Genomic DNA, 23259 nt, shown 5'->3' with positions numbered 1-23259 from the left:
CGGGGCCGTTTCCGCCGGGGCGGGCCCGGTTCTGGCGGGGCGGCTCCGCCATGGCCGCGGGTCGCCCCCCGCCCACGGTGCTGCTGCTGGGGGCGGCAGGCGGCGGGAAGAGTCTCTTGGTGCGGCGGCTCCGCCATATCCGTCGGACACGGGGGCACTTGCGGGCACCGGGGGGCACCGGAGGGGCGGGGGGGGCCGCGCGTCCGTTTCCCGTCCCACGTGTCCTTAACGCGCGCACAGCTGAGCGCCGGGGAGCCCGCGGAGCTGGGCGAGCCCCCGGCCACGCTGCCCACGGTACGCGGGGGCCAAGGCGGCGGGGCGGCCGCGGGGAGGGGGGGGGCACGGGCACACCCGCACCCAGTCCCGCACTCGCACCCAGCCCCGCATCCAGCCCCACACCCAGCCCCGCACCTGCACCCAGCGCCGCACCCACACTCAGCCCCGCGCTCGTCCCGCAGGTGGGCACCAACCTGACCGACCTGCGGCTGCCGCGGAGGGTGACGGTGCGGGAGCTGGGCGGCTGCATGGGCCCCATCTGGCCCAGCTACTACAGCGAGTGCAGCGCTCTCCTGGTGAGCGGCACCGGCGCCCCGCGGCATTTCCCTCCTCCCCGCTCCGCTTGGGCCCGGCCCGGCCTGGGACTGCCCTCGGCACACCCGCACCCCCTTTGCCCTTCTCCCCCTGCAGTTCGTGGTCGATGCCTCCAACCCCACGCAGGTCTCCTCGTCCTGCATCCAGCTGCTCTCCGTGCTCTCGGCAGCGCCGCTCGCTTCCGTGCCCGTCCTGGTCCTCTTCAACAAGATGTGAGGAGGGGGCTCAGCCCGGAGCGTGGCGGTGCCGGGGGTGGCAGCTGCACTTTGCTGCACTGCCCAGGCTGGGAGCCCCACGCTGGGGCTGGGGCTGGGCCAGGCAGGGGAGCTGCCGTGGTGGGCTAACGCAGCCCCTCTGTCCCCACTGCAGTGACCTGCCATGCTACATGTCACTAATGGAGATGAAGTCGCTGTTCCGCATGCAGGACATCGTGTCCTGTGCCATGCAGCCCATCACGATGCTGGAGACCAGCGCCCGTGACGGGACTGGCCTGGCTGACGTCCTGCAGTGGATTCGGGCCACCCTTGGAGACTCTTGTTGACCCCAACCCTCCCAGATGCCTGCAGCAGCCCAGGACAATCCTGTCACCAAAGGAGATGGCCAGGGAGCCACGGGCCTGGGAGCAGGGCCCGGGAGTGTCATGGGCTGGTGACAGACTGATCCTCGTGGGACTTCACAATAAAACTCCAACCAAACTGTCTAGGCTGGTGGTTGCCCTGTACTCAAGGGGAAACCCTGGGCTTTTGGGGAAGTGATGAGCAGAAGCCTCAGAGGCCAGACCATGCTGACACCTCCAGGCACAGGAGAGGTTGCTGCACTGGGGCTGTGGCAGCACCTGGGCTGGGATAAGCAGGGCAGGGGCTCATAAGGCCACCTGGGCTGGAGATTGAGTATGTGTGGGGCTCCTGCCAGCAGCTCTGGCTCTATGGGCCTCATGCCAGTCCAGGCACAGTGGGGCAACCTGGGGAAAGGTGTGGAAGGACTGGTGGACCTGGGTGGGTGTCAGGGGCTGGGGGAAGTCCAGTAACAAGGATGCCTCAGTCTGGGATGTCTCACAAATTGTAGCAAGTGCTGGCCTGTGGTTGGTCCCCAGTGCCCACTTCGGCTCAGAGAATCACAGAATGCGTCAAGTTGGAAGGGGCCACAGAAAACCTGGTTGTCTGATCCAAGCTCCATGGTCAAGCAGGGTCATCCCAGAGCACATGGCACAGGATTGCACCCAGATGGTTCTGGAGTATCTCCAGTGAGGGAGACTCCCCAGCCTCTCCAGGAAGCCTGTTCTGGTGTGCATTCACTGCAGAGGAAAGCTCTTTCTCACAAAATACCACAGAATATGCTGAGTTGGAAGGGACCTATCAGGATTATACTCAGGTGGAACTTCCTGTGCATTTGTTTTTGCCTGTTGCCTCTTGTCCTATGGTTTGGCACTGCCGAGCAGAGCCTGATCCATCCTCTGACACCTCCCTACAGATAGTGACAGACACTGATGAGGTCCCCTCTTAGACATCTCTTCCAGAGGCTGACCAGGCCCACCTCCCTGAACCTCTCCTCATAAGAGAGATGTTGGAGCCCCTTAAGTGTTTCTGTAGCCTCTGTGGTACCTGCTCCAGGAGCTCCATGTCCCTCTTGTGCTAAGAAGCCCAAAACTGGAAGCACCACTTCAAATGTAGCCTCAGTGGGGCTCAAGAGAGGGGCAGGATCACCTCCCTCCACCTGCTGGCAATGCTCTTCCTAATGCATGTGAAGAAGGGCTGGGGCTGTGTGGAGGACCTGCCCCATGCCCACACTGATAACCAGTGTCTGTGCACAACAACAACCCGCCCTGTGTCTGCACTGACAGCCCAGCTTGGCCCAGCTGCCTCACCCTGCTGCACCAGCGCCAAGTCACAGGGTACTGGTGGCTCCCTGTGCCTGGCACACCCTGCCCTGGGACTGTCAGTGCTGTGGCACCAGGGCAGCTGCCGTCCCAGTGCCTGAGGCTGCCAGCAGTGTGCCAAGAGGGGAGCAGTTCTTGGTGCTGGGGGCTGCAACACTGCCTGCAGTGGCCCTTGCTCCAGCAGTGTGGGCTGAACTGTGCTCTACCCTGGGCAGTCCCAAGGACAAGCAGGTGGTGCCAAGGAGCCTGAGCACACCCTGACATGGCTGCTGAGTCACCACCACACCAACCCCACCTGCCTGCTTCCAGCTCAACAGGTCCAGACACCAGCTAGAGCCTTCCTGCACAGCAGCACTTTAATGGGCCATGTCAGCTGAGCCTGCAGAGTCCCTGTCCAGCTCAGTACCCAGCACCACAGTGGTTCTTCCAAGTGTGTCCCGCCAGCTGGTGCAGCATGTGCAGGGCGGATGGGGGTGGCCCGGTGGCCTCATTTGTGGGAGTGGGATCAGCCATCTGCCCTCCTGGCGAGTCAGGCACAGGGCTGGAGATGGGGTGCTGCCTGGCAGCTCCTGGCTCCATCCTTGCTGCCCCTGGGCAGCGTGAAAGAGGCTGCAGGTCTCTCCCTACAGAAAGCTCTGCTGTCTCCAAAGGATTCTGTAAACAGCCCAGGGCTGTTCTCCATGGAGCCGGTGTGTTGGCAGGAGGGAGAGCTGTTCTCATGGAGCAGGGCTGTGTTGGGAGGCAGTCCCATGGGGAGCTGTGCTCTGGAGTGTGACAGCAGTCCTGGTCCTATGCCTGCTGTGCCTGTGGCTCTGGACAGCATGAGCATCCACTGCCCTTTGTGCCAGCCTTACCTGGGACTCAGGCATGTCTCTCTCTCTGCTCGTAAACGGAGTGGAGCTTCTGCATGAGAAACATCTTATCTTCCCCTTCCTGCAACAACAGGGATGTGCAGTGAGCAGTCATGGGATGGCTGAACGGCAGCGCTGCTGGGGCCAGAGCCTGAATGGCAGTCCTGGGGCCAGCCCAGGCTGTGGAGCAGCTGGGACAGGCAGTGGCAGCATCCAGCACTCACGCACCTTGGCAATCTGTTCCTTGAGCAGGCAGATGACCCTCTGCTGGCCTCTCACCACTTGGATGTAGAAGTAAATCACAGCTCTGGAACAAGAGTAGGATGGGTTGGTTGGCAGGTGGGCAGGAAGCTGAGGGACACTGCTCCTGACACAGGGCTCTGGATTGACACCCCAGCTCCCAACCCATTGCCCTCCCAGCTCAGGGGCATGACAGTGGGACCCTCAAAGTGAGGGCCCAGGGTTCAGCCTTGGGCTTGGGGCTGTACTCACAGCAGGGCCACAGATGAGAAGAACAGGAGGAAGGTGTTCTCCACCAGGTACTGGTGGACCCAGGCAAACCAGGTGATGTTGGGGTTGGACTTCTCCAGCACCAGCACCCAGCTCTTCCCTGATTTGTAGATGGTTTCCAGCCCCCGGAAGGGTCCACATGTTTCTGATGGCTGCAGCCTAAGCAGACACACCAACAGAGTGGTCAGAACAATGGGCAGTCCAGTAGCCGCTGTCCCTAGCCTAGGGCACTGCCTGTCTCAGACATCCAGCCTTCCTAGGACCCAGCCTCACTGTCCCAGGCATCTCTAGAGCTGGATGAGTGGGTTTTCATCCTTGTGTCCTGCACCAGAACACCTGGGAATAGTTGGAGGAAGTGGGCACAAGCCAGTGGATGGGCAGCACCTCCCTGCCTGGGGCAGCACTGCACAGCCTGGGGCTGGGGGATGTTGAGGTTGGGGGGCACAGTGTCTCCAAGCCCCTCCTTCTCCAGGCAGCCAGGGATCCTGTGCCCCAAGCCATGGCCTAGTGGGTACTCACGACCAGATAGTGTAGGAGAGGAAGACTGTTGCACCCAGGAAGGGGAAGCACAGCAGGGTGATGAAGATGGTGCTCATGTGTGACGCTTGCCAGGGCTTGCTGGGGGACTGGCAGTTCCACATCAGGCTGGTCTGTGGACAGGGAGCAGCGTCCTGTGGGTTGCTAGCTCCTGGAGAGCAGCCCCCACCCTGCCATCCCCTCCCTCCTACCCACTGGGAGCTGAGTGAGCTTGGGGACACCCTGTCACCAGCAACCCCTGCTCAGTTCCACCAGGACAGAGCTGCTCCGTGTGCCACTGCTGCTGTGGCAGAGGCTGGTGGTGGCAGGGCACAGGGACACCACAGGGCTGCCTATCACAGTATGCGTGGGGCACTGGGGGGGCAGGGGGAATCACACCTTTTTGATATAGAACAGCAGCAGCAGCTTCAGCATCTGCACGGCTGGCAGGAGTGGAGCAAAGAGAATGCCCAGCCTGGGAGTGGGGGGAAGATGAGCTTGCTTGAGTCTGAGCTCAGGGGAGCCAGTGCTGGGCACAGCTGTGGCACCCACAGGGCTCCTGGGGAACACAAGGCATTTGCCTGCAGAGGAAGGAGCTGTGCCAGAGAGAGATGTCTCACCAGGTCAGGCTCTGCCCATAGATCAGCTCCAGCACATTTTGGGCAATGTCAAACTCGGGCCTCTGCTTCAGCCTCTTCTCCAGGATCAGCCTGGAGAGGATCAGAGCTTTGCTCCCACACTGCCAGGGGGCACCCTCGCATCCCCTTCCCCTCCGATGTGGCAGAGCCTGGGCACACCAGAGAGCTGGGGATATGTGGGGATGTCACACAGGCAGGGGGACACTTCTTGGGGCACATTACCTCCACACCAGCTCCCTGAAGAGTGTGTCCAGCAAGGTGAATACGAAATCCATCACCACAAAGCGATAAAGGTCCTGCCCCACACATGTCTCCCAGCACTGGCGATACAAGTGAGGGTGGCATGCAATCACAGAATAGTTTGGGTTTGAGGGAGCCTAAAGCTCATCTTGTTCCACACCCCTGCTATGGGCAGAGACAACTTCCACTAGACCAGGCTGCTCCAAGCCCCACCCAACCCAGCCTTGAACACTTCCAGTGATGGGGCAGCCACAACAGTTCTGCGCAAACCAGTGCCCAGTGCCTTATCACCTTCACAGGGAAGAATTTCTTCCTAACATCTAATAAGGAAGAAGCCACCAGTTCCTTCCGTGGCCCCATGCCAAGCCTGGCCCCACAGGGCCTTGGGGCAGCAGTGCTGACCTCCTCTGCTGAGCAGACAATGCTCCGGCCGAGCCACTGGAAGCACAGCAGGCTGAGGACGACCATCTTCAGAAGGAAGTTCCTGGGGAGCAGGAGTAGGGCCAGGAGCCCCTGAGCCCAGTGGATGGAGGCCAAGGCACACAGACAGGGCACCTGGCCCAAAGCCTGCCCTCATGCCACAGGTCAGTGTGCAGGACTGTCCCTCCACCACAGCCCCAGCCAGCCCACCTGAAGATCGCCACGTAGACCTGTGTCACAGGGGAGTCCTGCTTCTCCCACATTGCCAGCAAGTTGTACAGGTGGGGCATCAGCGTGTTGAGGAGGGACAACACGAGGGGCAGGACTAGCAGGATGGCTTCCTGCTGCCACCTGCCACTGCCCTGTGCTCTCTGCTCCTGCTGAACCTGGTGAGCAGGTACTGTGGTGAGCACACAGATTTGGGGAGGACAGCAAACACCCACACCAGGAAAAGAGCAGCAACGGGGCTGCCTCTGCCTCCCTCCCCGGTACTCCTGCCCCACCACTCCAACCCCAGGGCAGGGGATCCCAGGGTGAGAGTTGACACTCACCACGTGCATGTGCTGTGAGAATTGGTGCACAGCCAGTGCGCAGCCCAGCACTGAGCCCAGTGCCAGGGCCCAGGCCAGCAGCACCACGATGCAGTGCCTCAGGCGCTGGCAGAGGCTCCGAGAGCGGGAGCGGGACCGCTGCTCTGCCAGCAGCTCCTGGAAGACAGCAGTGCCAGAGCTGCCAAACCTGCCCCATGGCTGGAGCAAGTCTGTCCCACTGCACTGTGGAGGGACCCAGAGGGATGATGGACAAAGCACTGGTGCAAGGACGGGGTCAGGGGTGTTTGCATCGCCCAGCTCCTCACCTTCAGCTGGGTGCAAAAGTTCTCGCACTGCAGCTTCACTGAGCGCCTCTGGATCACCCTAAAGTCCCAGGTGCAGAAGACTTTTACAGCCAGGACTCCCACGGCGCTTCCCACGCTCTCCCGAAAAGAGCAGGACACACTGCAGTGAGGGGGAGAGCATCAGGGACTGGGGCTGGATGAAGAGGGGAATGGTGGCACTGCCACAGGTGCTTCCAACCCACCTGTACACCAGCAGGACGCAGGTGACGAGGAAGGAGGCCCCAACGCTGAACAGATAGGCCAGTGGCATGTTGTACGGGAATGGAGGGGCTGTGAGGGGGCAGCTACTGCCCTTGGGGTCGGAGGTACAGGGGTCATTGAGGGTGACATTGCTGTAGTAGCCGTAATACAGCAATGAGTGCGTGAAGTAGCCCTGCAGGAAAGCACATGATGTGGCCCATGGTGACCTCAGCAGTGCCTGCAGCTCCCTGACCAGCCTGGCACGTCTGTGGCAGCCCCAGGGACACAGAACCCTTGGATGAGGCAGCACCAGGCCTGGGCCCTGGCTGTGCAAGGGCAGGGACTGGGGCATCACCACGGTGGGGATGTGAGGTTGTAGCCCAGGCCTGGAGCTGCCCCTGCCCCAGGGTGCCCAGGCCCCGGTGCCTGGGCCATGCTTACCGTTCCTGTGAGGAGCTCCAGGCCAGTGAAGGGTGAGGGGCTGGCCGAGCTCGGGGGGTACACAGCCTGCAGCACTACCACGAAGGCCAGGAGAATGAGGAATGAGACAAAGTTGAACATAAGGAGTGTCTTGAGGAAGAGGAAGTAGAAGAGGACGCTGGAGCCAAAGCGGCCACCGATTTGCTTCAGGGTGTAGTGCCAGGGCTGTGCGGTGCGAAGTAAGGAGAGGAACCTGTACCAGAGACCTCGGCAGCCCTGGGGAGTGGGAGCCTGGGATGAACACTGGAGCCTGCACTGGAGCCCTGACAACCACTGTGCAGATCCCTGCTCTGACTTACAAGGCTGATGTAGACGATGGACCATCCACAGGGTGAGGAGGGGGCCCAATGCTGGGCACGCTGCCTCAAGGGGCCCCTCGGCCTGCTCAGCTGCTGCCTGCCCACCAGAGAGGATTGTCAGAGTGTGCCACAGATCCTGGGCCAGCTCTGGCTGTGGGAGCCATGCCTGGCTGGGACTGGTGGAAGGGGACCTACCGGATGGTGCGCTTCTCTGCCAGGCTGAGGGGCACAGTGAGCAGCATGTGACTGCGCTGGCTGGGCGAGAGGCTCAGCAGCTCCTTCACCAGCAGGCTCCGCTTCTCTGGGGCACAAGGGGCTCAGTGGGACACGGCCAGTCAGGTCATGGCATGCCCATCTGAAACCCAGTGTAGGGACAGTGTGTGGCACCGCTTACTCCAGCTCCGGGGGATCCTCACCTTCCAGCGTGGCCCTGCTGGCGTCAGTGTCCAGGTCATAGTGCCGCAGGCTGGGCCGGGCTGTGCGGGAGAGCTGCTGCAGGGGCGGGCGGCTGCTCTGGCGCCGCAGCCGGGCTGTGCGGTTGCAGTACTGGGAGATGATGGCCCCGAGGCTGCGTCCTGCAGGCCAGAGCAGGGCAGGGTTTGGGTGGCCATGGGAGAGCAGGGTAGGCGGGAGAGCTCTCTGAGAGGCTCTGGGGCCTGGGAAAGGGTGGAAGGGAAGGTGGCATCTTACCGATGGTGCGGCTGGGCATGCTGGCCAGGATATGCAGGGAGGCAGAGCCGTAGCCGGGGCACTGCTTGCCCTGCCAGGGCTCTGGCCAGGCTGTGGCACAGGCGTCTGGGGGACCCAGGAGGGCTGAAGACTCTAGAAGAGGGAAGGCAGGATGCAGAGCGCCCATGGCCCATCCATGTGTCCCTGCTCCTCTGCTCCAGCACAGAGGCCAGGTGTGTGCCCTGATGTCTGTTCCCCCAGTGCACCTCCTTCTTCAGAGACACTCCCTGTGTAGCCAAGAGCCACACTGCCCTGCTCTGCACTGGCCAAGGCATCAGTGGGCTCCTTCCAACACCCCAGCGTTTACATGTGCCCCAACCAGCTCAAGCAGAGTCAGGGTGGGTGGATGTCCCTGTGCACACACACTGCCTCTGGCCTATTCCCCGGCTGCAGCTGCAACACTTTACCTCTGTCCCTCTCCTCCATCTCCACCTCCAGACCTGCCTCGATCAAGCTGCTCTGCTCCAGGATGAGCTGGTGGAAGGAAGTGTGCAGGGCTCTCTCGTTGTCCGGGCTCGGCTCCTGGCTGCAAGGACACAGGGGCACGGTGGCACAGGCACCCGGTGCCGGCTGGACAGGGGTTCGCAGCCTCGTGTCACTGCGGTGCAACACGCGGAGCACGGCGCGGCAGCGGGAGGGTCACACTCACTCATCGCTGTCGGTGCCCTCGGGCACATGGAAGGTGACGGAGGGCGGCTGGGACATCCTGCGAGGCCGAGCGGGTCCCTCTGCCGCGGGCTCTGCGCGGGGAGCAGACGGGCGTCAGTGGCTCCGGCGGCCCCCGATTCCCCCGCGAGCTGCCGGCCCGTGGGACGAGGATGGAGCCGGAGCCACTGCGCGCGGGGTCTGCGGGCCTAAACCCGAGACCAACCCCGGGGCCATCCCGGAGGTGGCAGGAAGGAAGAATGGGCGGATGGGGCGGCGCCGCCGCCGCCGAGCGGGTCCCGCCCGGGAGGAGCCCGCCCGCCGCCCCGGGACCCTCGGGGGCAGGGACGGAGCTGCCGAGCACCAGCTCCAGCGCACGGCTTGGGAGGGGCCCGAACTGGCCCCAGGACACCTCGGAGCAGAGAGCAGCGCCCTACCCTCGACGTGTCCGCTCCCGCCGGTGCCCAGCGCCGGCTCCTTCCTCCCCTACTCTCCCTCCTCCACCAGCCCTCGGGCTCCTCAACCCCCCGGAGGGGCTAAGGCTGCTCAGGGCCGGCGGCCGCTCCGGCGCTCCCCGGCAGCTTCAGCCCGCCCCGAAACCGGGAACAGACAGGATGCCCTCTGGGGGTCCCGCTGCCTCCGCCAGGGCCGTGGCTCGGTGTGAGTTTGGACCCGCGGGCAGGGCGGGTGGCACCGAGCCCTGCCCGCTTCCTTGTTCCTGCCGAATACTGGTACCGGGCGGGGCGGCGGGAGCACCCCCAAAGCCCCGTTTCCCCTCGGCCGCGCTCACCGGGACCCGACGCCGGCCGGGACGTGCGGGCGGTGCTGCCGTGCCCCGTTACACCGGGGCGGAGGGATGGACGGAGCGGGACACGGCGGTGCGGTACCAGTGCGGCGCTCCGTGCCCAGGCGGGGGAGCCCCGAGCCCGCCCCGCCCCACCCACGGGACCGCCGGGCCGGCCCTCCCGGGGCGGTGCCGCGCAGCGGCGGCGGCGGCGGAGCACGATGGAGGGCGGTGGCGGCGCCTACGGGGCGGCCAAGGCTGGCGGCGCCTTCGACCTGGTGCGCTTCGTGCAGCAGCCGCAGGTGCTGGCCCGGATCGTCAGTGCGGTGAGTCGGGACGGGACGGGACGGGATAGCCCCGCCGGGACGGGCCGCGGACGGGCCGGGCCAGGCCAGGCCGGGCCCTCCCCTGGAGCGCGTCCAGGCCCGCCTCCCCTCCGCCCTGGCCGGTGCCTCCGAACCGCCGAACACGGGCACCCCCGAAGGGCGCCCCGACCCCGGTGCCGCCCACCGGACACCGGCTCCGCCCCACAGGTCTTCGCCCTGATCGTGTTCGCCTGCCTGGTCGGGGATGGCTACATCAGCCTGCCCGAGGACCCGCATCTCTTCTGCGTCTTCAACCACAACGAGGACGCCTGTCGCTACGGCATCGGCATCGGCGTCCTCGCCTTCCTCGCCTGCATCTTCTTCTTCATGGTAGACGTCTACTTCCCTCAGATCAGCAACACCACCGACCGCAAATACTTGGTTCTGGCCGACCTTGGCTTCTCAGGTACCGGGAGCATGGGGCAGACCTGTGCCTCCTGCCCCTGGCGCAATGGCTGCCTTGTCCCGTGACGTGGCTGCCGGTGCCTGGCGAAGGGAGTCGCTTAGGCCTGGCACGGTGCCCGAGAGCCACGCGCTGCTGCCGCTGGGCACCCTGAGGAGCGGCGGCCCCGGCCCGGTGCCTACGCCAGCCCAGGCGGTGGAGCAGCGTCTGGCCCGGGGACCTGCCTGGGAGCAGCAGGATCAGCCTCAGCCCTTCATGCTGCTTCCCCCCCACAGGTCTCTGGACCTTCCTGTGGTTCATTGGCTTCTGTTTCTTGACCAACCAGTGGTCCTGGACACAGATTGAAGAGGTGTACATCCAGGCTGACTCTGCTCGAGCTGCCATCACCTTCAGTTTCTTCTCCATCTTCTCCTGGGTGAGTGAAGCACCCTGTGCTACTTGGGGGGACTGTGCAGGGCCCCCTGCACTGCACAGCCCGGGCCCGCTCTGACTCTGCCTTCCCTTCCTGTCTGTAGGGCCTCCTGCTCACCTTTGCTTACAAGAGGTACAAAATGGGGGTGGAGGACTTTGCGCAAAGCTACGTTGACCCCACCCCGGAGGTTTCAACTCCCTACTCCAGCTACCCTAACATCAGCCATGACAGCTACCAGCAACCACCCTTCACCCACGTGGCAGAGGCGCCGGAGGGGTACCAGCCCCCGCCGGTGTACTGAGCCCCGGCTGGCACCCATGGCATGGCTGTACCAGTGCAATTCCTTCTGTGGGGTGGGAGGGATGGGCCTGTGACTTGGAGGGGTGGGAGAGTGCTTTGTGTGAAGGCAGTGGCCTTGGCGTGGGGCACAGGAAGGGCCTGGTGCTGCTGCTTAAGCCAGGACCCCAGTGAAGGGTCCAGAGCCCCGTGTGTTGTGGGCGATTCAATGCACAGCTGTGATTTGCAGCTGCTGGTGAGCCCTGCGGGTGCAGGAGGAGGGATGTGCAGGCAGCCCCAGCACAGCTGAGCCTCTGCCCTCGCTGTGGTGCCTTGTCGGGGTGTGTGGTTCACACTGCCCCGTCCCTGCCCCGCTCTGCCTCTGTGACTGCTGCCCTGGCCTGGCCTGGCCCCAGTGCCTTTCAGCCCTACTGGCTGCATCCCCCTGAGTGCTGTCTCTTGCTGCTGTAGCACCTCCAGGCCTGGCTCCCGCCTGCACCGGCTTCCCATGCCTTACGCCCTCAGCTGCTGCTGGGTAAGTTGTTGCCAAAGCCCCCCTTGTTGTGCCTCTAATGCCACACTGTGCCTTCCCCAAGCCTGCACTAGAGCTGCTGGGGCTCAGATGATGCAGTTTGGGATCCACGGGAGCAGTGAGCGCTGGGATCCCTGAGGGCCATGCCTGCTCCAGCTGAGAAAAGGTCCTGGAGCGTTTTCTTCCCCTCACTTGCCTCCCCATGGGCACTGCCTCTGATGACACGAGGCCATGCTCCTGCGCCCTGCCCGTGGCTCCCACCCACACTCAGGCCACCCTGGGAGCCCAGGGCTGCTGTCTCAGGTCGTGTTCACTGCTGTGCTATGGTGAAGCTGTTTCCAGTGGGCCTGTGCAGTCTGTTGCTCCTGGGGCTAGTGTTCAAGTAGTTCACTGTAGGGTTGGAATAAACTTTTTCACCAAGCCACCATGTGCCTTTTGTCTCTGGGAAAGGAGAAGGGACTTGCCCTCTCCCCCTGAAGGCTGGGGGTGCCAGGCGAGGCAGTGGCAGCACAGCCTTTGCCAACTGCTATGCTGCAAACAGCACACTCATGCTGGTGGCTATTTTTAAGCTACCCTCCTCCTGCTCCTCAATCTGAGCAGAGCTCCAACACCAGCCCTGCAAGCGGCTCTCCTGCCATGTGACTGCTCCAGTGACCAGCCCGTGCTGTCTCACTGACCACAGCTGGGAAGCTTCTGCAAAGCATTTTGGTAGAAAACACACACAGAGAGGTTCATGAAGTTATTTATTAATCTGAAGCAGCAGCAGCAGTGCCTTCCCCAGCCCCAAGAGAAAGGCCCAGGCCTGGCATTCAAGTGCTTGTGAGTACAATTGTGCTCACCAGTAACACGGGGGGGAGCAGGGAGGGAGTTCAAGTGGCTTTTGGAACCTTTCAGGGCAAACAGTGACCCTGTGCTCACATGTAGAGATCTGTCCTGGCCAGAACCAAGAGCTACTGCTCAGAGCCTGTGGATGCTTTTCCAGGGAAAAGCACTTTTGCAAAGAGTAAGGAACAAAGGCAACAACCTTCTACAAGCTGAGTCAAGCAAAGGGGGAAGAGAATCCTTCAGTTGGCTTAACTCTAAGAGGAAGAGTCAGCCTCAAGAATTTTGGAAGGCTCAGGAGGGAGCAAGAGACCCAGCTAAAGTGGAGAACCAGCCCCTCAGGTCAGAGCGCCTTGGCTGAGTAGCTGAACATTCACAGGAACAGTTGCCCAAATCTGGGCAGATGAAACCCTAAGCCTCCAAGCATCTCACAGGTAATACAGCACCAAAATGGCAGCACCAACCTTGAACCTGAGAAAAACAGCTTGAATTTGGAGAAGGCTCTTCCTAGGACCAGTTCTTCCAAAGGACTCTGTCACAGCCTGCTAGACCACTGTCAGCCCTTTGAAGTTCTCCAGCTCAGAAGAGCCTGCTGCCAGGCTGAGTCAGGCCTTCCTCCCCCCTTCTCTGTTTCAACAAGGATTGACAAGGCAGTAATACCAGTGAGCAGACAGGGGGCCAACAGCCTGCCCAGGGTTGGGCTGTTGTGTGTCAGTTAAAAGCTGTGCCACAGGTCTGTGAGAAGGGATGAGTTACCTCAGACTGTTAAAAAAGGAAGTGGATTTAAAATACTAATGACTGTACATTGTCTTGAGAAACCTGGAATTTGGCAAGAGTGTGCAAGAGAAAAGGGCTGCATTCCCAGGCACCAGAACCAGCACCAGCCTGAGTATACACAGAGCCCTGGGAGAACTGGCCAGAGCCCTGGCGAGCAACAGGAGCCTGGTGGCCTGACTTGCCATGCAGTGACCCAGAGCCCATGTGTGGCAGCATCACTAACTACACCCATCTCTCTCCATGTTCTGACATGGGAACTCACTCTAGTCAGGCTCTTGCGTCAGCTCACCCCCAGCGTCAGGCCCAGTGGATCCTCCTTGGTGGTGGCACTTGCTGGGGGGGGGCAGTGGAGGTTGGGCAGCAAGGGCTGAAGCAATGAACAGTTTGCTAAAAGTGAAGGGAGGCAGATCTGGTGCCCACAGACCACAGCACTGATCTCTCTTCCCCTCTATTTTCCCAGCAGTCAAGTGAAGATCCTCCGAATGGCAGCTGCCTCCTGCTGCCTCAGCCCCAGGGGCATGTTCTCCTTGTTCTCCAGCCCAGGCTGCTGGGGCCGCTTGCAGAAGTAGCAGGCTCTGCACACAGAGTGGTACTTGTCAGCTCCTCCAATCACTTCAACCTGGTAGGGAAATTCCGAGGGTGACTCTACAGAGCCAGCTTCCCTGAGGGGATATCCTCCAGACCAGCAAGACTGGCAAGGTGGAGCAGTTTCTGTTCCAGGGGAACTCACCTCCCGCTCTGCTCCCAGCCTCTTGGTGTAGGAAGCCTCTCGGAAGCACTCCATGCACACAGCGTTCAGCTTCACCACGCTCTCTGCCAGCGGCACCAGGTTCAGGATGCTCCCAAAGGCCTGGGTGAGAAAGCAGGGGAGGTGCTGCTGAGTGGGTTCAGGGAGGGTTCCAAAGCAGCTGCTATACCAAAATGAGTGTTGTACCTTTCTCTGGAAAGTCCCATCCAGAGCAGCGACAATGACGGTTTTCCCGGCATTGGCCATTGTCTCGCAGAACTCCACGATGTCTGGGAACTGGAGGGGTACAGGCACAGTGTCAGGAGGGAGGACTTGCAGCACTTGGCTCTGGATCCCAGAGCACATGCTCAGACAGCAGCACTGGGAACAAGGAAAATCAGAGCCATATGCCCTGTGGAATGGGCTCCAGTCCCACGTCATCAGAGACTACAGGAAGGGAGGGTTTCACTACAAACATAGTCCAGCTGGATCAAACTGCCCCAGGGCATTTCTTCCTATCTCCTCCTACAGAGAGCAGTCTTTGGTCTGTACAGGGTGTTCTGCAGACTCTGTGTCCTCCAGAGCCCCCCGAACCCGCCCCAGCCATGCACTTACGAACTGGCCCTCGTCGATGCCAATGACGGCGGCGCCCAGAGCCTGCTGGTACACGTCCTGGAGGAGCCCGGCGGGCACGGCCTCCATGGTGCTCCTGAGGGCAGGGAGGGGGTGAGCCGGGCGGGCCAGGCAGCCCCGTGAAGGCGGGGGTGGGTCCTCCTGCCCCGGGCACTCACTTGTCGTGCGTGGAGACCCCGGAGGAGCTGTAGCGCGTGTCCTTGGCGTACTTCACCAGCAGACACCGGTACTGGGCAAGCTGGAACCGCCGCACCCGCCGCATAAGCTCCGTGCTGCGAGACACAGTATCAGTGGGCCCCGGCCCTCCCCGCCCGCCCCGGGCCTCGCTCTACCGCCCACCCCCCGGGCCTACCTCTTGCCGGAGAACATCGGCCCGAAGATCACCTGAGGGCAGAACGGCGGGTCATCGGACAGTCCTGGCCCCGTCAGGTGCCGGGGCGGTCCCCGATCTCGGGGCCTCCCCAGCCCGGTGCCCAGGGGAGGTACCAGTGTGTGCCCCCCATCCCGGACACCGCCGGCGCCCCGGGGCGGTACCGGTGTGTGCCCCCCATCCCGGACACCGCCGGCGCCCCGGGGCGGTACCGGTGTGTGCCCCCCAGCCCGGACACCGCCGGCGCCCCGGGGCGGTACCGGTGTGTGCCCCCCAGCCCGGACACCGCCGGCGCCCCGGGGCGGTGCCGTACCTGTATCTGCCCGCGGGGCCGGCTGGGCGAGCCGGGGTGGACGCCGGGCACCGTCAGGCAGTTCATGGCGGATTTACGGCCCGAGCCCGCGCGCGCCGCTCCGCCGCGCCAGCGCCGGCCAATCGGGGGAGGCCCCGTGCCCGCGCTCCGCCCCGCCACCCAATCGCGGGAGAGCTCACGCGGGCGCTCCGCGGCGCTGACCAATAGGAGCATGGGCGCCAAAATTCTTACTGTTCTCCGCTCACCGGTACCGCCCCCCCGACCAGGGCGGCCAATGGGAGGGAGGGGCCGGGCGCGCCCCCGCGCTCTGGCCTCGCCCTCATCACATGGACCCGCCCCCAGGACTCGCCCCCGAGCTCCGGCCTCGCCTCCAGGGCGACCAATGGGAGCGCGTCGGCCCCGCCCCCGGGCCCTGGCCACGCCCCCGAGCCGGGGATGTGGGGGGTCGGTCTGGGAGCGGCACCGAGAGCGGCACCGAGAGCGGCACCGAGAGCGGCACCGAGAGCGGCACCGAGAGCGGCACCGGGCGCAGCATGGGCGGCTGGCGGGACATGTCCGCCGAGGTGGGGCCGGGTGGGCTGTGCAGCGCGCAGTTCTCTCCCGGGCCACGGGCCGGGGGGGTCTCTGCCTGCCCCCACTGCAGCCCCGCTGTCTCCCCTCAGGTGCTGGAGGACCAGTATTCCCCCAGCCGCTGGTCCCCCCGCCTCGACCGGGACACCATCATCGACGCCCACCTCGCGGTGACGGCGGCAGGTAAGGAGCGGAGGGCGCCAGGAGCGGGGCTGAGCTCGGTGCCACAGCCCCGTGCCCCGCCGCCTCCCGCCCCGCAGGAACCGAGCGGGCCCGGGCCAGCGCGCGGACCACGCTGCATGTCCCCTACGGCAGCGGGGACGGGGAGAAGCTGGACATCTATTTCCCCAAGGACCCGTCTGGGAGTAAGTGACAGGGACGGTGAGGACCGGGGTGGGCAGGGGCCGGACCCCCTGCTCACCCCCCACTGTGCTGTGCAGCCTTCCCGGTCCTGGTCTACATTCATGGTGGATATTGGCAGTCCCTGAGGTGAGGTGGGATCGCTTGGGAATGGACCCCTTTGCCCACCCTTACTGACCCCCTTCTCCTGACACTGGGACTCTCTGGGTACGGGGGGTCTGACCAGTCCCCAGCTGGTCTTCATAGTCCCTGACCCCCTCAGCCTGTCAGTGTCTCTCTTCCCCAGTAAGGACGAGTCCGGGTTTGCAGCCCCCCCGTTGGTGTCGCAGGGGGTGATGGTGGTGGCACTGGGCTATGACACAGCACCCAGGGGTAGGTGATGCTGTTGGGCTGCAGAGGCTGCGCCGCCCACACGGCTCAGGCGCCCTCTGACCTGCCCTCTGCCCCCTGCCAGGCCACATGGACTCCATGGTTCAGCAGGTGCGCCGCAGCCTTGCCTTCCTGGTGGAGCAGTACCCTGGGATCAGGTGGGCAGCTGCCAGGGGTGCTGGTGTGTGAGGGTGACTGGGGGCAAAGAAGCCCTGCGCCAGGACAGAGGCTGCAGCGCCTCAGCCCAAGTGCTGGGTGGTGCCTGCCCCGCAGTCTGTCAGCGCACTGGCAGCAGCTGATGGATTAGGAGATATCCGAGCAATTGCGTTTGGACTGTGCTGCCTCTTCCACATTGAGCAGGATGTCCCTAAGTGTCCCCAGGTGTCCCTGCCAGTCGCTCTCTGAACTGGCTCTTGGCTCCCTCCTTGCAGAGGCATTTACCTGTGTGGGCACTCGGCAGGAGCCCACCTGACAGCCATGGTGCTGTCCACGGACTGGACAGAATTCCGAGTGGTGCCAGATATCAAAGGTAGAGTTGCCATATCCCAGTGCAGGGGCTGGAGGAGAACTGGTCTTTGCACCTGGGACAAGGCTGTGGGGCTGTAGAGCCAAGGGCATGAGCTGCCAGTGATGAGGTTCCCCAGGGCTGTGGGAGCCACCCGAACTGTGGCCCCTCGCCTGCCGATGCCTCCGCTTTCAGGAGTGGTGCTGGTGAGCGGTGTGTATGACCTGGAGCCCATCCTGCACACCTATGTGAATGATGCTCTGAACATGAGCTGGTGAGCCCACACGCTGCAGGGACAGCCACAGGGACAGGGCACAGACAGGCAAACATCAGCAGCTCTGTGGCCACTCTGCCCCTTGTGCCAGCCTTGGCTGATGAGCTCAGCCAAGGACATGGGTGCTCTTGGAGCAAGGGGCTGCATCAGCTGCCACCGTGGTGACTCCTGCAGGGAGGTGGCCCAGAGGAACAGTCCCATGCGACAGGTCGCCCTGGCGGTGCCAGCAGCCTGTGAGGTGCTTGTGGCCGTGGCCCAGCATGACTCCCCAGAGTTCCGCAGGCAGTCACAGGAGTACAGCCAGGTGAGCTCCAGGCAGTCACAGTACAGCCTGGTGTGCTCCAGCATTGTCCTGCCCAGCTCCATGGGGCCACTGCTCCAGCTAGCCCATGGCCTGTTCAACCGGGATGAAGAGCTTGTGTGCTGGAGCAGAGCACTGTTTCTGGCTCGGGGAAGTACAGCAGTCCTTGCCAAGCTGTCATTCCTGCTGCCCTGTGTGGGGCAGGTAGATGTCGGGGTCCCTCCTGCCAGCTCCGCTCTCTCTACAGGCCCTGCGTGCAGCTGGCTGGTCTGTCTCCCTGCTGGATCTGGCCGGTGTGGATCACTTTGATGTCATTGAGAAGCTGTCAGAGGACAGCTACATCCTCACTCAGGTGGGCAGGAGGGCCATGCTGAGGCAAATCAGGGGGGCACAGGGTTGACAGTAACCTCCCTGTGTGGAGGAGTGGGGCCAGCTGCTGCTCACAGGGCTTTGTTCCTCATCCCAGGTCATTCTGCACATGATTTCAAGAGCATGATGGCATGTTGAGAGCAAATAGACAGGGACCAAGGCCCTGCATGGTGGCACCAGGCAGCTGCTCTCCCCCTGCCCACTGTCTCCTAACTCCAGCACAGGGCAACCACTGCTTCAGACTCAGCCTCTGCTCAGCCCAGCCTAGACTGGTGCTCCTTCCCTGGGGTGTTCCTGCCTGCTGGAGCACAGGGGCTGAGGGCTGCAAAACTCTATCTGGGCAACTGGTTGAAGAAGTGTCATTTAAACTGCATGTTGCCAATACCAAATAAAACAGGAATTGCTGGTGCCTGGGGTATCTGCTTCCCAGGAAGCCACCAAGTGCACACCCAGTGCGACTGCTGCTGAGGGAATCCCTTCTTCCAGAGTGTAGTTCCACACTGGGGACTTGCTGTGACCCAGAACATAACAGGAAAGCCTGGGGAGCTCACCTGTGGCAGAATTGGGATGACACAAGACTTTGAGAATGGGGGGTGACAGCCACCTGGGCCAAGCTGGGCTCATGCTCTGTCCTGGCCAGACACAAACCTTAGCACTGCTGTGCAGCGATCCTGGTCCTATGGACAAAGTGCTTCCATGTCTTCAGGAGCATTTATTTGTCCCTCCACAAGAACCTTGGCTGCAATGTCCCTGCTGTAAAGCCACAAGAACCAGACACACTTGTGAGAAAACACCCTGCACAGGCACAGTATTGTCAGAAAATGTTTATTTTATGCACTGACCACCCCAAGGACTGGGGTCTCCCCCAGGCTGGGCTCATGCTGGTTTGTAAGTCTGCCTGTGGGGACAGATGGTGTGTTGCAGTCAGCTGGGAACATACCCAGAGCACAATGAGGCCTGGCCTACCTGCTGCAGCTGCAGGGCTGGCGGGACGTTCAGGCTCCCCCCATGCCTGGAGGAGTCAGGTGCAGTCAGGGCCAGCTCCTGGCACTTCCTGGCAACACACTCCAGCTTGCCCCTTGCTCTTGGTGTGGCAGACCAAGATATCACGATGCCAGGTGGCACACATGGTGTTTGCCAACCAGGGGAGCAGCAGGGTGCTAACAGCCTGCCCGGTCTCAGCCACCTCCTCCTTGCTGACAGCACACATGTTATCACAGAGGTCAGCAGGGGATAGCCTGGCCCCCAGACATTTACCATCACAATGTTGGTCTCTGCCACTGCCAGGTTAATAGAACAGAGAGGCAAGTCCAGCATGGGGATGCTGCGGGAGGCCAGAGTGGTGGGTGCAAGCCCAGTGCCTTGCTACCTGGGAGAGGCTACCTGCCCAAGGTCCTGGCCAAATGGGGCCCATTTGACCCCTGTATCATAACAGAGTCAGGGTGGGCACCATGGCGAGACGGTCATAGGATCATCCCAGCACTCCAGCCAGGTGAGGATCACAGCAGCCATCGGGAGATGGTACCTGAGCAACAATTACCCCAGCAGCGCCTGGCAGTGCCAGGTGTGCTGTTACCTCCTGGCACACCTGTCCTAGTTTAAAGGAAACCATTGAGGGGACTCCTCCTCAATAATCACTTTGCCCCTTATGAATTTTAAACGATCTTTAATTAGAAAATGTATATAAGAAGGATAACTGTTCTTAACTACTATAGATATAACTATAAACAGACCAGAGCAAGGTACACCCCCTCCCTCCCGTACCAAAACAAGCCCCAAAACCGGAGTGTCTACCTGGTGCAATTATATTTATGGACAGCAGGTGGCAGTGTCACACCTCGGCTGGCCGCGAGTCACTTCTCAGGCTTTTCCCAGCAAGGCAGAGATAAGAGGCAGGAAAAGGTGCCAATCTTATGACTCACGTGGGGGAGGGATGGAACCTTTTCCGTGGGGAAGGGCAGACTGTCTCCTTGTTCTTTGTTCAAAGAAGGAAACGCTGGGAGTTGAGGAGTAGTGGTAGTTCCCGGAGATCTCCTTCCAGCAAAGTCAGTCCACAGGAAAAAAAATCTGCAGCGTATCCCAAAGTAGCCATGACCCCTCTCTCTCCCTCTCTCTCCCTCTCTCTCCCTCTCTCTCTCTCTCTCTCCCTCTCTCTCTCTCCCTGAAGCTCAGGGTGCCCAGAGATGGAGGGGGAAGGGGAAATAGCAGAGTGGTGAGAAGGACCTCTCACCACCTCGGCAAATGGTGGCGTCCAGTCACAGTAATTGCCCAACACGAAGTGAACCCAGCACCAGGAAAAGCTTCTCTCCCTCCCAGGTGCTGGGGGTCTCTTCCTCAGGATGTATTTGTCAGGAAAAAGCTCTGATTGCTATGACCAAGACTAGTGTTAGGGGGACCCTGCCTCTAGCCAGGTAGAGGCATGGGACAACCGTGTCTGTTGGGCTGTGGATTCGATGTCCTGGCATGTCAGACCCATAGAAATACAAAGCTTTGGTTGATATCAGCGTTCAATACACATTAATGCCATCAGGACATATGGGCTCAGAAACTATTTCTATTTCCGGGGTGACAGGGGAGTCTCAAGAGTTGACGGTGCTGGAAACTGCAGTGAGCTTGACCAGGAGAGGTTTGCAGAAATACCCCATTGTGACTGGTCCAGTCGCCCCATGTATCCTGGGCATTGACTACCTCAGGAACGGGTATTTCAAGGACTCAAAGGGACATGGATGGGCTTTTGGAATAGCTGCTGGAGACAGAAGGACTTGAACAGTTGAACAACATCCTCCGGGGCCGGGCACCCACCCCCGGCCGCAGCACTGCCCGCATCGCAAGGACGCTCCCCGCAAGGTTCCCGAGCGGGAGCAGGATCGTCCGACCAGGAGTGGGGTCGGGACATGCGGCCGGCCGTGGAGATGCGGCAGAGCGTCTGCTGCGCCGGCTCTGAGCGCGTTCCGGGGCTGTCCCAGTGTCCCTCCATCCTGCCATTCCTCCCCGGCCACACTGGCGCGGGGGAACGCAGGGCGGGGCGGCCCGACGCTTTGCCAGGAGTCCCATCCTGGGCGTCCTGCGTTAGGGAGCGCCACGGGGGATCCGCGAGTCTTTCCATGGCTTAACGAGGATGGCTCCGGCTCCCACCACGCTGTGCCGCTGCCAGCAGGGCTGGCACGGCGTCACCTGGCTGCTGGGAACTGGCTGCGGCTCTGGCTGCGTCTGCTCTGGCAGCAGCCGACATGTGGTCTGGTGGCACCATAGGTGGGCTGCCACTGCAGCGGTGCTGTGGGGTCTGTGGGCAGCTCTGCAGTTCTCAGCACTACCTGCCTGCTCTGGGCGGACCCACTGACCTCTTGGCAGAAATCCACACCGCCCCAGAGCAGGAAGGCATGTGCCCAGTGCAGCAGTGAGACCCGTCCACATCTCCCGTCAGGTTGGTCCAGTTGAGCTGTGCCTGCCTCATGCTGTAGGTGGGGAGGGTGGCACAACTCTGCAGAAGGTGGTACCTCTTCTGGCACTTGTAGGAGATCAGTGGGGCAGGTGTGTTCAGGTGCCCCCTTACCCTCACAGAGGCATGTTCTGCCCAGCCATGCCCAGCTGTGTGTGCACTGCATTCCAACCACGTGCACCTCGGCTGCTGCCATGCTGCTGCCTCCTGCCTCCCTCCCTCTGCCACGTGCTGCGACACAGCCCTGAACTGTCCCAGGCCCCCCATCCTGCCCCCTGCAGCTGCCCCACTGGCTGCCCTCCCCCTGCCTGTGCCCCTGTCCATGGGGGCCCCCTCCTTCCCTGCCACCCGCGCTGTCAACCTCGCAGATGAGTGAGCCATAAACAGTCCTTCATAAGACTCTTTCACACGCAGGGCCACATGTTAACAGTTTTTCTTTATTTACTGCCTCTATTTCCTCTTTGTTCCAGGAACTTGTCCTCCAACTTCAGGCTGCTCATGATTAGGCAAAAAGGCCTCTAATCTCCCCGATCTGATTTACCGTCACTGAGAACAGACGCTTCCCGTTACTGGCCCTGGACCTGGGAGTATGGACAGCTGAGCTGTGCCGGCTGCCGAGCCCAGCCGAGCCTCCCCAAAGCTGCCCCACCGCACACACCGCCTTCCCGGCAGCGCCTCTTCCAGTAAAAGCTGGGCAGCACAGCCGGTCACACCACAGGTGAAGGGCTGGGGGGAAGAGCAGCTGTGGGGCCCTGGGACAGGGACCTCTCCCTATGCCTGGTGCAGCTGCCATAAGGCAAGGTGGGCTTTGGAACTGCTTTCTCTGCTTGGAAGGGTTGGGGGGCTGGAGCATCCCTCAGCATGGCCTTCCCAGCTGCTCACCCATCCACTCCCACAGCAACCTGGGCAGTTGGTGGCCCTCGGGTGCCCACAGTGGAGAGAGCTCCCATCCATGCTGGTTGTCCTTGTGTGTGGTCCCAGCAAATGCTGAGGGGTGGCTTCAGAGCTCCATCCCAGGCAGGATCTGCAGCCAAGCAGGCACTCCTTCACTTGGAGGTCACCACGTCCTGTGCAGGGCAGCGCAGCGTGGCTGGCTCTCCTCCACAGAGCCATACCTCCAGCCCCATACCTTTCTCTGGGTCTCCTGGCTGGAACCTGCCTCGGGGATCTCTCCTCACTACCAGCACCCACAGAGCTCCTCCATCCATATGGGGCCCAGCAGGGCCACACTGGGGCTTGGTGGGTCCAGCACTAGGCCCATGGGAGGGCTCATGGCCACATGTGGGGCAGTTGAGTTGAGGCCACAGCAGTGTGGGCAGTGTGTGGGCACTGCCAACACCTGGCCAGTGGCTTGGTTAGCAGCTGGGGGCTCGCTGGGGGCTCGCCCAGGACCACAATGCACCATGGCTCTGCAGCCACCACCTGCTCACTCCAACTCCCGCGGTGGGCTGAGCTTCTGCTCCAGCCGTGCCTCCCCAGGGCTAAAATTAGCAGCTGAGGCCTGGCTGGGGAGCTGGGAGTAGAGCCCAGACCCCACCGCGGAGGATCAGGTTTCCCCCCTCCCTGCCACAGGCCTGGCAGCCACTGGGGCTGATTCCCGGAGCTGCCCCCCTCCCCCGTGCCATCGGCCCCATCGGCAGCCCTGCCCCAGCCCTGTCAGGCCCTGCAGGAGCCTCAGGAGGGGCTGTGGGATGGGGGGCACAGGGCTGTACCTCCCCAGGTATCCCAGGCTGGGGCTGAGCCCTCTGCCCCAGCACACATGGCTGCTCTGGGACAGGCTGGCAGCAA

The 23259-nt window shown here is 62.3% G+C and overlaps 5 protein-coding genes across 7 annotated transcripts; 3 read left to right on the top strand and 2 right to left on the bottom strand.

Annotated features, from left to right (window-relative positions):
- The first annotated feature begins 1 nt into the window (after window position 1).
- Window positions 2–1291, top strand: ARL16 (ARF like GTPase 16). Its single transcript, XM_071573628.1, is given in 5 exon segments — window positions 2–232; window positions 234–294; window positions 459–572; window positions 688–803; window positions 961–1291. Coding segments are annotated over 5 exon segments (645 nt in total). The 5' UTR covers window positions 2–50; the 3' UTR covers window positions 1133–1291.
- Window positions 1292–3102: 1811 nt separating this feature from the next.
- Window positions 3103–9820, bottom strand: TMC6 (transmembrane channel like 6). Of its 2 annotated transcripts, XM_071573388.1 has the most exons (21): window positions 9661–9820; window positions 8875–8965; window positions 8633–8751; window positions 8187–8318; window positions 7913–8071; window positions 7692–7797; window positions 7497–7593; window positions 7159–7413; window positions 6720–6910; window positions 6499–6637; window positions 6194–6349; window positions 5853–6028; window positions 5625–5706; window positions 5205–5302; window positions 4965–5054; window positions 4744–4819; window positions 4348–4478; window positions 3811–3987; window positions 3547–3625; window positions 3322–3400; window positions 3103–3231 (listed from the first exon to the last, which is right to left on the bottom strand). In XM_071573388.1, the coding sequence occupies exons 2-20, from the start codon at window positions 8928–8930 to the stop codon at window positions 3329–3331; spliced, it is 2391 nt and encodes a 796-aa protein (XP_071429489.1). In that variant the 5' UTR covers window positions 8931–8965; window positions 9661–9820; the 3' UTR covers window positions 3103–3231; window positions 3322–3328. The 2 variants fall into 2 exon arrangements, with proteins under 2 accessions (XP_071429489.1, XP_071429488.1); XM_071573387.1 differs by having other exon boundaries at window positions 3103–3400; window positions 9661–9819.
- A 6-nt stretch (window positions 9821–9826) lies between these two features.
- On the top strand, window positions 9827–12066 carry SYNGR2 (synaptogyrin 2). Its single transcript, XM_071573389.1, has 4 exons — window positions 9827–9980; window positions 10188–10425; window positions 10698–10837; window positions 10938–12066. Exons 1-4 carry the CDS (start codon window positions 9876–9878, stop codon window positions 11133–11135), a joined length of 681 nt encoding a protein of 226 aa, XP_071429490.1. The 5' UTR covers window positions 9827–9875; the 3' UTR covers window positions 11136–12066.
- Window positions 12067–12374: 308 nt separating this feature from the next.
- On the bottom strand, window positions 12375–15368 carry TK1 (thymidine kinase 1). The gene is made up of 7 exons (XM_071573391.1): window positions 15285–15368; window positions 14954–14985; window positions 14760–14873; window positions 14584–14677; window positions 14176–14265; window positions 13972–14091; window positions 12375–13860 (listed from the first exon to the last, which is right to left on the bottom strand). The coding sequence occupies exons 1-7, from the start codon at window positions 15348–15350 to the stop codon at window positions 13705–13707; spliced, it is 672 nt and encodes a 223-aa protein (XP_071429492.1). The 5' UTR covers window positions 15351–15368; the 3' UTR covers window positions 12375–13704.
- Window positions 15369–15696: 328 nt separating this feature from the next.
- On the top strand, window positions 15697–18441 carry AFMID (arylformamidase). 2 transcript variants are annotated; one of them, XM_071573850.1, is made up of 12 exons: window positions 15697–15773; window positions 15810–15847; window positions 15947–16037; window positions 16115–16219; window positions 16295–16343; window positions 16501–16586; window positions 16669–16741; window positions 17015–17112; window positions 17284–17362; window positions 17537–17666; window positions 17911–18015; window positions 18130–18441. In XM_071573850.1, the coding sequence occupies exons 2-12, from the start codon at window positions 15818–15820 to the stop codon at window positions 18157–18159; spliced, it is 876 nt and encodes a 291-aa protein (XP_071429951.1). In that variant the 5' UTR covers window positions 15697–15773; window positions 15810–15817; the 3' UTR covers window positions 18160–18441. The 2 variants fall into 2 exon arrangements, with proteins under 2 accessions (XP_071429951.1, XP_071429950.1); XM_071573849.1 differs by having other exon boundaries at window positions 15705–15847.
- The last annotated feature ends 4818 nt before the right edge of the window (window positions 18442–23259 follow it).

The sequence above is a fragment of the Pithys albifrons genome, chromosome 19, assembly GCF_047495875.1.
Source record: "Pithys albifrons albifrons isolate INPA30051 chromosome 19, PitAlb_v1, whole genome shotgun sequence".
Lineage (NCBI taxonomy): Eukaryota > Metazoa > Chordata > Aves > Passeriformes > Thamnophilidae > Pithys > Pithys albifrons.
The sequence above is the reverse complement of the archived record's forward strand: the minus strand, read 5'-3'. Positions and strand labels throughout refer to the sequence as shown.

Bases quoted from the DNA above. Each gene is read 5' to 3' on its own strand.
- TMC6 (XM_071573388.1), bottom strand. From the start codon at position 8,930: ATGTCCCAGCCGCCCTCCGTCACCTTCCATGTGCCCGAGGGCACCGAC. The intron at 7,798-7,912 runs GTGAGGATCCCC...CTTGTGCCCCAG, and splicing joins CAGCAGGGCCACGCTGGAAG to AGAAGCGGAGCCTGCTGGTG. The intron at 6,350-6,498 runs GTGAGGAGCTGG...GCTGTCTTCCAG, and splicing joins ACTTTTGCACCCAGCTGAAG to GAGCTGCTGGCAGAGCAGCG.
- SYNGR2 (XM_071573389.1), top strand. From the start codon at position 9,876: ATGGAGGGCGGTGGCGGCGCCTACGGGGCGGCCAAGGCTGGCGGCGCC. The intron at 10,426-10,697 runs GTACCGGGAGCA...TCCCCCCCACAG, and splicing joins GGCCGACCTTGGCTTCTCAG to GTCTCTGGACCTTCCTGTGG. The intron at 10,838-10,937 runs GTGAGTGAAGCA...TCCTGTCTGTAG, and splicing joins TCTTCTCCATCTTCTCCTGG to GGCCTCCTGCTCACCTTTGC.
- TK1 (XM_071573391.1), bottom strand. From the start codon at position 15,350: ATGAACTGCCTGACGGTGCCCGGCGTCCACCCCGGCTCGCCCAGCCGG. The intron at 14,874-14,953 runs GTAGGCCCGGGG...TGTGTCTCGCAG, and splicing joins CCGATGTTCTCCGGCAAGAG to CACGGAGCTTATGCGGCGGG. The intron at 14,266-14,583 runs GTAAGTGCATGG...GTACCCCTCCAG, and splicing joins GCATCGACGAGGGCCAGTTC to TTCCCAGACATCGTGGAGTT.
- AFMID (XM_071573850.1), top strand. From the start codon at position 15,818: ATGGGCGGCTGGCGGGACATGTCCGCCGAG. The intron at 16,587-16,668 runs GTAGGTGATGCT...GCCCCCTGCCAG, and splicing joins CTATGACACAGCACCCAGGG to GCCACATGGACTCCATGGTT. The intron at 17,667-17,910 runs GTGAGCTCCAGG...CTCTCTCTACAG, and splicing joins AGTCACAGGAGTACAGCCAG to GCCCTGCGTGCAGCTGGCTG.